Source organism: Convolutriloba macropyga, chromosome 11 (assembly GCF_964194025.1).
Source record: "Convolutriloba macropyga chromosome 11, txConMacr16.3, whole genome shotgun sequence".
NCBI lineage: Eukaryota > Metazoa > Xenacoelomorpha > Acoela > Convolutidae > Convolutriloba > Convolutriloba macropyga.
Window position 1 is genome coordinate 8372009 of NC_134478.1, and position 12326 is coordinate 8384334.

Sequence of the window (12326 nt, forward strand, 5' to 3'; positions counted from 1 at the left end):
GTTACCAAAGGAGGAGCAATCGTTGAAAAGATCTCAGCCAAGTATGCAGGTATATTTGAATGAAGATGGAGGATTTTGAACAGATATATACATGAGAACGTCTATAAAAACATATTTACTCAAGAATTTATTGATTACGTATTCTAAATCATGCAAAATTAAATCATAGAAGTGAACAAATTGTCTAGTGGAACGTCAAAACATCAAATTTAAAGCTTCCCGTTAGTCTAAACATCGTGAACAAATCTATTCGAAGTGTTGCAAATTTGAAAATTTAAATCGTTGGAGTTTGCAAACAATTGCAACAACCCTTGCTTAACCTGAACGAGCTCTTTTATTTTTATCAGAATCTTGCAAGATTATCAAATTACTACTCAGATTTGGCGGATAGCCATTTTTTTCAGAAACTGACAAATTCTACAAGCTAACAATCCAGTCTCAACTAGAAAAATTACTGTTCAAGCTACGATGAGGCCATATTTTGTTCCTACAATTAGCTCAAGCCAATTTTTGTTGATAATTTTTTGATGATAGTCAGCAAAAAAATTTCAAAGGCATTTTGGTACTATATTAAGCTCAAATTTTGATTTTTTTTTGTTTCTGAGCGAGTGTTTGGACGGTTTCTGAGCGCGAATTTCAAGCCATTTTTGAACTTTTTGATGTCGCTTTTTGATTCATGTAAATTATGCCAATTATGGATCTGATTTTCATAATATTTGGGAATAAAATCCGCACTTGTGTAAAAATCGGTTATTGCAATTATCATTACAAAAGATAGGTTTTCTCATTATCAATTTGATCAATTTGAGTTTAGAATTATTCGTAGGCCTCAAAATTACTACTTTTGCAAATCGGTACCGGCTTCGCGCTGATATGACCTACTTTAATCAATAATTCATTAAAGAGGGAATCAATAATTTCATTGCCCTGTAGTATCATCCAATGAGATGGGGTGGCTGAATATAACCACCAAACATCAAGTTCAAAGTGGTCATAAGGACTATACTGCATCATTGAAAACTCGATTGTGCGGATTACAGTTTCAGGATGAGTCCAAATGACAACTTGATCTGTTCTTGATTTGAGCTGATGAGAATTTCGCGATTAGCTAAGATTCAATAAAGAGATGTGAAACTAAGAAATTAATTCACTTTTATTCTTGTGTCTCCTTCGTTTTAAAGTGATCAAATTTGCAGAAGGATTAAAACTTTCGCCTTTTTTTCAACCTGACTTTTTCCTCATAAATGACAAGACAGTTTTAGTTTGCGAGTAGAAGCACTTTTATACACGCGTAGACCCAGTGACTAACTTCGAACAGGGTTAAAACACTCCAGCCCAACCAGAGGCCCAAATTACCTCCTAGGGTTCCAAAAAGTGCTGAAAGTCTATACTTGGGCAATTCCTCGTTCTTCTGAAACGACAAACTTTCGAAATATAACTCAACTCTTGCGAAATCTTTGCGTATGCTGGACATTAAGTGCTCTGTTGTGTATTCTCTGCTTCTTATGACCTTGTTGATAAACTTCTGAATTTCGGGAGACCCCGATTCTTGCAATAATGACGTCATATAGTAGAGATAAAACATAGTCGGCCATTCGCTAGCCGAGACACGAGTTGAAAACTGTCGATCTTCGCATTGAAGGTTACAATGACAGTTTCGCTGGTCCGACTCAAACGACTCGTAAACTTCGTTCACGCATTCGGACTCGGTCGAATTCCAAACGTCGCAAAATTTGGACGCTCGTTTCCGGATTTCCTCATTTTGGCTGAAATCCCAGTTGAACGAATCGATGCAGCCACATTCGCGGGCTAGGGTTAATTCTCGGCATAACTCTTCGCAGAAGTCAAAGCTGTATTCGTATTTGAGGTATTTTGGGCTCAGTTCTAAGAATTCTGGCCAGTCGGTAACGCATGTTGAGAAAGGGTGTGGCTTTCGGATGATTTGTTTCTGCCGAAGAGCGATGATCGTGGCTTTGCCTGAAATCAGTTAAAATTTTCGAAGACAATCAACTTGAGCTAGATGTAAGCTGTTTCGTGTGAAATATAAAGGAGTTGAATTGTGATCACAATAATCAACGTTTTTTACAGGCCCTTACAGGGATTAAATAAGCATATTTAAGGATATCGGATTTAAGTTACAAAATGGCTCGCGCTAAACTCTGAATTCTCTAGACGAACTCCGACGCTTATCTTGTAAGATTTTGCAAGATTCTTGCAAATGACGCTTATCTTGCAAGATCTTGCAAGATTCTTGCAAATGACGCTTATCCGGCAAGATGCAAGATCCGGACACCTATCTTGCAAGAACCTTACAAGGTCTTAGAAGATCGACGCGTATCTTGCAAGATTCTTGCATATCCGACGGCTATCTTACAAGATCTTGCAAGATGGTGCGTAATATTACAAGACTCTTGCAAGATTGTTGCAAGATATTGAAAGATAGCCGTCGGTAATAGACTAGGGTTGCTAGTCCCATATCGCTCCCATTTCCGATACATAAGAGGAAGAATGTTCTCAGTTAGTTTTTTTGGTGATATTTGCTCAAATGCGGCAAAAAGCCTCAACGATATCTGTTGTCCATTTTCAAACGCTATCTCGCATGTATTAAGATTGCAAAACGGGAATACCATTAACCCTCCTAATCAGATTAAAATTTCCCGCGTTTTAAATGTGTCATTTCATGCCTGGCAACGCACTGTAAAGTTTGATGTATTACACAAGGATGTATCAATTTGGATACAATCACATTCTTAAAGCACGAATTGAAATATTTTCGAGCCTCTGTGCCATATTTTAAGAAATTTCTGAAACTGAAAGTTACAGAAAAGTCCAGTATATTGTGATTGATGATCATAATAGAATATTAAGTATCGAATTTATCGCTTTCAACAAAGGCATCTTTCTCATGATTTTTTTTCGCAGCACTGTTGAATACATTTTCGCAGTATTACTTAACCCAGTGATCTTCTTTCAAACACCTTCTGTTCCCGCAATTTACGTTAAAAATTTCTTTCCAGCCACGCCCACTTTATGGTGACGGCAACATACCCAACTAAAATAAGTTGGTATCATTTTGAAGCTGTATGCCTCTCAATTTATAGGATGGCTAACTTACAAGAACTTACAAATTTCATATGAAGGATGATTAACTTGTAAGAACTTACAAGTCAGATTTCTAACTCTTGTATGAACTTACAAGTCTGATGGTTATCTTGTAAGTTTCTTCTAAACTTCACCATAAGGGTAGAAATAGTGACTTTATTTCATTTAAATTTTCAAATCTCATCAAATTATGTCGTTGATTCGTGTGATAAAAACATCAAGAATACATGACTATTTGGATCTCTTCCGTTTGCGTCCCCCGCATAGTGAGTGCCTATTATTTGCACCCACTAGATGCACGTGACGTGTTTTTTACTGTGTAGTTACGCGAGCTCTGGTGCATAACGTACGGGGGCACATACGGAAGAGATCTGACGATTAATTCATAAAACTTGTATGTGTGTGCGTGTGTGTGTGTGCAAGCGTGCATGGGTGTTTGTGTGTCTGTGTGTGTGTGTGTGTAGGTGGGTGGGTGGGTGTGTGTGTAGATTGTGTGCAAATACAACAAAAATTTTGTTAAGAAACTCTACAAGAACCTACATGGATCCAAAGGATCTCACAAAGAAACCTTCTTCAATTTCGACAACAACAAGAAAAATCGAAAAAATCAAGAATCTTGAAGATCAAGAAATGAATCAAGAAATTTTGAAGAAATGAAGACTAAGTTGAAATTTTTCGAAAAAAAGAAGATGGAAGACGGAAGGATTCAAACTTTTCTGATGTTTTCTTTTTTTTTGCAAAAATATGTGTCGACGCAAAAAATATGTGTATATTTAGGTTCAAGGTTCTCATGTTTTTCCATATATTAGGCAAGGCGAAGGGATAACTTGTAAGAGCCGTATAAGATCGAGTAGTAAAAACCTTAGAACTTATAAGTTTACCATGCATAAACTCCTAAGAATTTGTAGGAAACTTGCAAGTTCTTACAAGTCAACCATCCAGCCTTGACCTGGGTAATGAAGAAAGAACGAGAAAATAATTCAAAGTCCAATTCGGTATGGTGCACTGCAGATGCTGCAACTGCAAACCATAATTTTTAATTTCTTTGAGAAAAAATTGTGTTTAAATGAATTAAATTTTTACAATTTATTCATTCAAATTTGTACTCCTGAAAAAAAAATTTAAGCGTTTTGTGGCTGCTACTTTTTTCTCCTTCCACAAACAAAACTTAAGGAGACGTAGAATTATAAATCATTTTGTTGAAACTTTGGTAATTTGGTAATAGTTTTCTAGACCTTCTGATGTTTTCTGATCAATTGAGAAACAACATTGTTAATTAACTGGAACTTCTCAAAAACTGTTTTTCTTTTTTGTTGATGGAGTTGATAAAAACAGCTTACATTAATTAGCGCAACGAAGTTGATTTGAGTAACTTTCAAAATGTCTAATCTTTCCGAATTTCTGCAAAAAAGGCAAAATAGTTTCAACAGCCGACCAAAGGTTTTTTGGTTTAGATTTCTGAAACTATCTATAACTTTCTCACAATTATTTTTTAAATTTTTCGAATCTCAATTCGACAGATTTTACGTCAATTTTGAATTTTCACTTCCAATTTTGTACACAAACTAAATTCTTTCAAAATTATGCAATACAGCGAAAATTAGAATGGAAATAGTTTTTCAATTGTAGGGCTAAGCTTTTAAAGCTCCATGGTATAATGCCAATTACAAAAGGTTGCCAAGCTCTGTTTTTAAAGTTGAACTAAGAGAGCTCAGTCTTAACAATCCGTGTCAAGATAATTCTCAAACTTTATGTTTTATATTTTTCCAGACCACTTTTATATGTTGCGAAAAGTAGGAAGAGAGTTCGCCATCATTCAGCTGTATTTTGCAATTGGGCTAATTGAATCCCTTTACAATGCTTTCTAGACATCCAAAAAATAACGGCCTTTATTTTTCCCATTTGTAAACTTACGAGAGTATGAAAAAAATACGTTTTCGAGTGTAGTCTAATCCAAGGAAAAATGTATTAATGCAAACGTTCTTGTGATAGTCTATTGAGTAAATTGATATGATACATTGTATGCTGTCAAATAAGTATATCAGAACCCCCCCCCCCCCCCCCCCCACAGAATCAAGCAGTCATTCTTGTTGTTGTGCTCTACGGGGAAAGAGAACAGCTTCCCATAGAAAATAGACAAACTATTTAGTTGCAATCCCTGTCAATTTTGATAAATCATTTTCTATGACAGCATTTCTGGTCAAAGAATCTTTAAAAACTACTTTTTTCTTCAATAATTTTGGAAGGACCAAATAGGAAACCTTGGCAATGTTTCCTGGAAAACTTTCAGGATTTACTAAGGGTATGGCTGAGTTTGCAAACTCATATATGATCTAAATGAATAAATAGTCTTTTACTTTGAAATAACTTCTTGTGAAAACGCAGCTAGCGATGTCCTACCTGGGCTGATAAGAATGGAATTTGATTTTAATGATGGTTTCTGCTTGAAATCGTGAACAACAACAGTAGCGCCAGCCGATTCTCTTATAATGCTGAAGTATTCGTCTCTCTCCAAAAACAGTGACAGTTTTAGCCCGTGTTCTGAGCCCGGTTTTGAGGTGTTCAAAGGTTTCGATTCTGTCAGAAAAGAATTAAACGTGAAACAATTTCCATAATCGGGAATTTGAACAGTTTTGAATTTGTCCTTGCAATCTTTTCCGTTGAAAACGCAGTTTACTATAAAGTTGTCTTTTTGGTGTCCGTTACCAATTATTTCGTCGGCTCTGAATTTCAAAAATGATCGGAATTCCGATTCGGTGCTTGTTTGATAAAGCGTGAACCAATCGTATTTTTTCAGCTCACCAAAACTTTTCAAGCTTTCTGAAAACTTTGTAAAGATTTCAGCGTTGTTTTTCTGAACTTGATTGAAGTCATAATTTTCGACATTTTGATGATCTGTTGATAATTTTGGTTCTGAACTTTCATTACTGTCAATAGGCAAGACATTTTGGTTGTTCTTTGATATTAAATTGTTCACTTTATCGTCAGATCTTCTGGTTCGTTTGCTTTTCGTGTTGTTTATCAGATAATAGTCCAGCGACCAGCCGGAAAATGTGCCAAAGTTGTCCGAGAAAAAATAAACAACTGCCGAATTTCCACTAGTTGTAAAATTGTACAATTCAGAACCACACAGAAATCGCTTTCCTTTCTCAGTTCTCAAAAAATTGTCGCCCGGGTTATGCCCGTTTCGTATCCGAACGAAGTCGTATTCGCAAGTTTCGGAGACTTCGACGTCAAAATGTGTGAAATTTAGCTGGAGAGCGAACCCTTGAGGTGCTAGAATTCGGTACTCGCAATTTAGATGTAAATCATACTCGTTCGGGAAATTTGGTGACGTAATAGTTTGTACTTCGTGTGTCGCAGAAACAGTGTCGGAACACGTCGAGTAACAACCGACTTGAGGTGACTCGTCAAAACCGAAGTCTAGCACGCACTCGTTCAAGTTATTACAAACTTGTGCACACGTTGTTTCGCCCGGGCATTTGATGTAACCCGGGTTGCAGACGTCGTTATTTGGGTTTTTCTGGAGTTGGGTGCAGTTGTAAAAAGGTTCCTCATCTTCGCCATCGCGACATTCGGTTCTGTTGTTGCAGACCCAGGACCAGTTGATGCAAATGCCATTGTTGCATTGGAACATGTAAGACCCACATTCGTCGTTGATTCCTGTATTAGATAAAAAGAATTCTTTCTTGGGATCAATAGTGCTGATCAATAGACCATTGCCAGCGTTGGATTATCATTTTTTGGAGGTCAGATTTTACGGTGTCAGCACAAAATGCCCAGTGCCACACTAACAGTATATACCTAACATTGTGCCATTTTTCAAACTTTCGGAGACTATTTATAGCATTATAACGCGTGAGATAATTAATAATGTAATAAATACTTGAGTGAGATAATTTAAAGCCCGTGTTGCTCTCCAAGATTGTTTCTCAGCAATCATACAAAGTCATATATGATTCTTAGTAACCATAAAAAGTCATATATGATTTGTATGAAATCTTGACAATCATACTAAGATCATAAAAATGATTGACACTTAAAAATAAAGCAAACCAACAAGTCCTACCATACTTTCCATACTTTCAGCCAGAAAGTGAACAAACGACAAAAGGACGCCAACATTTACAAAAACATCTTATTAATCATATTAAGTCGTAAATGGTTTTATGGAATCTTGACACGCGAGATCATGAGAAAAAAAATAAATGCCGCTTAAAAAGGCGAAAAACAAACTATATCTACATTTTTGGAGCCATATACCAAACGAATCAAAATAATCTATAATTGATTGTAAGAAAGCTACATTCAAATTGTTATCAGAGGTGGCAGTAGATAGAAAAATTCTAAAATCTCCTCGAGAAATTTCAATTGCCGAGAAAATTTTTCGACCCATTTTATGCTCTTAGCTATGTGTTCTGGACTATCCGGATTTCTGGCCTCCGTGTTCTGGCCTCCGTTTCTTCTTGGGTTGTCAAGAAAAATTCGCCTTGAGTGCGGACAGTTTTTCCCGCGGTTCATGATAGTAAAGAGCTATCACGAAAAAACTGCAACACAATTATGATTTTTCTTAAATTTCATACTAAGATCATTAATGATTTATTAGCAAACATGCTAAAATCATATATGATTTCGTTTAAATCACACTAAGACCATAAAAGATTTCTTAGTACTGATAGAAAAACCATATATGCGTATTCGAAGTCTAACCGAATATCATCCTTTACGGTTCTTGGTTTTGATACAAAGATCTTTTTATGATTTCTTAAAAATCATATGAAATCATATATGAAAAAATTGAATTTTTTATTAAAATCATACTAAGATATAGTCTATGATTTGCATGGTATCATACATGATCATAGTATGATTACTAGGAAGTGCGAACTAGCAAGTTTTATATGCAAGAAATTTTCATGTGACCATGCCTCATAGGCCCGCGTGACTTGCTCTGACTTACTATATCAAACTTGAGAACACATTATTGGCTAGCCATCATCAAACATGTTTTTAATATACCAACCGCAAAATTCTTATCATATTACAGAACAAAAAGATTACCGGGCATTGACTCAATTGGTATCATGGCTTTGAGTTTTTTTTGTCAAACTGTGCTTTTTGGTTTTACCAACAGACGTTACTTACCAACATGACTCTTAATTGCCTTGATTGTCTATGGCCCAGAGATCACTAACATGAAACATTCATGGAATATCCTCTATTCCCTTATATATGACTGATAATTGATCATGGCCGAAAAAAAGAAGAGTTAGTAAGAAAAATAGGACTTGAAATGGTCTCGCTTGTATTTGGGTCACTAGAACAGATTTTGCTTACTTGTTAATCAAATGTACTCATTTTTTAAATCTACCATTTCATAACTGGCAAAGCCAATAATGCCAATAATGCGATGGTAGGTTATTTAAAAGAAAAACTTCAATTTTTTTGTGAAATAAATAGCATAAATAGTCTTATCACATTAACTCATGAAAAAAGAAAAGCAAAAGGAAAAAAAAGAAAGGTACAATTGTCTTTTTTTGAAAAATTTATAGGTAACGCAGTCAACTTGTATATTAGATAATTTATGCTCAAATAAGTCTTTAAAAACTTCAAATAAAAACATCGAGGCTCAACAGGGCGCGTGATAGTTTAATGTTCCGACCACATCTCATCACGTTTTTGTTCGAAAAAAAATCGACGTTGATATTTTGAAGAAGTTCATATTTTAAAGAAAAATAATAATTAATCCACAGTTTGTAACTTGATTAGCTCATCAAAAGGAAAGTTTTTAAGCTGCAAATCTATGGTGAGGAAGTTACTGATCTCATTGTGTATTTATTTTGAAGTCAAAATGATTGGGCTTGTACTGTGGCGCTGCTATTTCATTTTCATCTCGATGATCTGTTAACATCTTTCTCAACAACGTTAGTTTTCTCCCTGACAACTTGACTCCTTCTTTTTGCTCTTGTTTTTTTTGCGCCTAAATAAAGATATATATATATATATATATATATATATATATATATATATAATATATATATATATATATATATATATATACATATATATTATATATATACATACATATATATATATATATATATATATATATTATATATATATATATAAACATATATATATATATATATATATATATATATATATAAATATATACATATTTTCTAATAATGCATAGTTGCGAATGTTTTAGTCCGCAAACGAGAAGCTAAAGCTATTTATGTCATTTTCAGTATTCGCCTTGATAAAATAAAAGTACAGCCTTAAGATTTATCTATTTTTGGCTTGTACTATGACGGGGCTTTTGTCTTATGATCTGTTCAGACATTTTTCAACTTTTTACTGTTTTTCTGAAGCAGCTTGACTTTCCCTTTCTGTTTTTGTTTTCTTTATTTTAGACGAAGACACCTAAAGATAGATACATATGCGTTCTGAACATACATAGTTGCAAATGTTTTAGTCCGTCACGGAGAAGCTAAAACTTTTAATGCCTTTTTCATGATGTGCTTTAATAAAATAACAGATCATCTTTAAGTTTTACTTATTTTTGGTTTCTGTTTTTGGCTTGTACTGTCGCGCTGCTATTTCCTTGTGATTTGTTCACCCTTTTTCAACTTTTTACTGTTCTTACTGTAACAACTTGACTCCCCCTTTTTTGTGATTTCTCTATTTTGATGAAGACGCCTAAACATAATTTGCATTCTAAACAGCAAAATTATATATGGCACAATTACTTAGCAGAAATACAGTCACTAACCAAATGTACTGTTGTGTGATCAATTTATTCAAAAGAAGTCTTGCTGTTGCGAAAAATGTCAAAATATTTTGAATGAAATGAAGTTTTTTTCTGATTATCTTTGCTTTTATGGGAAAACTAAATTCAATATATGTAAGAAAGGAAAAAAATAAAGTCAACCAATCTCTGCATCTAATGGTTCGGGCCGAAATGGATGTAATCTGCACAAATGGTAGAACTACAAATATTCAAATAGAGGGAAACTAATAAAGTCAGTCTAGCAATCCACAAACAATGATTCACTGAAACACAATATGGACTTAGAAGCGCATTAAATATCTTGTTTCTTCAAAATGAACTTGGCGGCAACTCACTAAAACTTTCTTTCAGGTACAACATAGGACTCAAAAAGCTGAACTCAATTTTTCTTGTCTGTTTCTTGATCTAAATCAGTGAAGCATAGTTCAAAAATGAACACAAACACGCTCGTATCAATCGTTTAGAAATTTTGAAATTAAGATAAAACCAAAAAACACGTATTAGTTCCAAAATTTCAACGTATTATTAAGAAATAAACAGGAAAAGACCAGAATTTCCTGATAAAGTGAGCAGATATATTGTAAAAATTTGTTAAGGTCCCTGAGATATGGTTATTACTACCTCGATTTTTCATTTTCATTTAAACATTCTTGCGTCCGTTTAAGAAAAAGAGGAATCGCTCCGCATAAGAAAAAGGGAGCAAAACGGCCTTGAAAAAATATTGTTCACTTTCAATAGGTAAAGTTGGTGGGTTCAATTGAATTAATGTTTTAAAAAATTGTGAAGGTGAAGCGATGATTTAAATTTTTAACGAACAAGGTAATCCAAGAACTGCAGCATCGAAAGTTCTCAAAAGGAAAAAATTGATAAGAAAAAACAATGATAAGGTCACGGTGGTGTTGACAGTAAAAGTGTTTAAGATTTGTTTAATGTTTAAAAGACATGCATGATCTTGAAACCCTATGCAAAACCTGGAACATCTTGCCAAGAATTATAAGTACCAACACTTTAGGGCAAATCTTCATAAGATTCTAGTAAGATCTTATCAGGATGAACAAAAAAAAATTGTAGACAGCTCTTGACAAAATCTTGATAATTCTTCATAACACTATTTGTCATTTCTGATCTTTGCTCAATCTATCTCGCCCTCAGAAAAGGAAACAATATTCTACTGTGAACTCAAAAACCAAAGTGAGAGTAAGGCGCGTCAGTTGCAATTTTATGTCTCAAAACATAAATTTTTTCTTAATTGAATTTTTTAGGCCGAAAATAATGAGCGCGGGATATCATTGAGTGTCAAAAAAAATTAGTTTTTTCTTGTTTTGGCTTTATATAATTTTGTTTCGAGTCAACCTCAAGTTCTTTTTGCCTGTAGCAGAAAAGGAAATGAGAAAACTTTGAATAGCCAACTGCTATAATCTTTAAGAAGTCTCCACCTAATTCCTGACCTGCTTTTTGTAACAGAAGAAAATATCGAGTGTTAGGATGTTTTATGTCAAAAACTTTTTAAGTTTCACATTCAAACTGATTATGTTTCTGCATAAAAAATAGTGTTCAATAAATTATTTAAAAAAAGTTATTTTCAGTAGGTCTATACTCTATCTCCACTACCTCAAACATATGCAAATAAGATTTGTCACCAATTCGAGATTTTTTTTGATGCAGATATGCATATAAAACAAACTGAACATAATTGTCTGTCCTCAAAGAACAAAGTGAGGGCAAAGAGATCAGTGGCAGTTTTCAGGTTTAAGAACCTAAAAGTTTAGAATTTGTAATGGATAACCCAGAAATAGAGACCAAGTTACTTCTTTCGGAACTGCAAATCAGAATAAATCTGTGTTTATTTTAGCTTGAAATCATTATGTCTCAAGCCAGTCTAAACTTCTTTTTTCTTAGTAGAAAAAATGAGAAAATTTTTCGATAGTCATTTTACAGTTAATTTTTCAGATTATTTAAATGTTTTAGGGGCCTGAGTGGAGACCTGCCCGGTGGCGGTTCTGTATAAGGTTTGAACTATGTACATACCAATTTTATTATGCTGGAAAAAAGTTGGCTCAATTGTTTGTTAATAGACTAATGGAGCTGGATTTTCCGGCAATTCTTGAATAATTCCGGATGATTCTTGACAAATCTCTAGGATTCGTGCTTAATCATAAGAGTTTGTGCTAGACCTCGTTTAAAGGTGCTTTTTAACTTTTACAAAATAGTACATCTTGCCATGTCTTGGTTATCTTGTCAAGATCTTGTTTCTTGATACCCATGAAAAGATATTGCAAGTTCGTATAAATCTTGTTATTGTCATAGTAAGTACCATGTCAAAATCATGGCAAGATTTACCAAGATTTGGTATGTTTCTAAAAATGGTGTAGCAAGTTTTGGTTCACTGAGATATCATTCTTGGTGTTATCAGCTGCATTAAGGTCGTGGT

At 34.2% G+C, this 12326-nt stretch overlaps 1 protein-coding gene across 1 annotated transcript in view; it reads right to left on the reverse strand.

The window, feature by feature from the left end:
* Positions 1-1187: 1187 nt before the first annotated feature.
* Positions 1188-12326, reverse strand: part of LOC142349738 (uncharacterized) — a 44802-nt gene continuing 33663 nt past the window's right edge. Inside the window, exons 7-8 of the mRNA XM_075401481.1 lie at positions 5503-6765; positions 1188-1977 (exon numbers count right to left, since the gene is read on the reverse strand). Coding sequence (XP_075257596.1) covers positions 1259-1977; positions 5503-6765 — 1982 coding nt within the window. The 3' untranslated portion in view covers positions 1188-1258. The remainder of the gene's footprint in view (positions 1978-5502; positions 6766-12326) is intronic.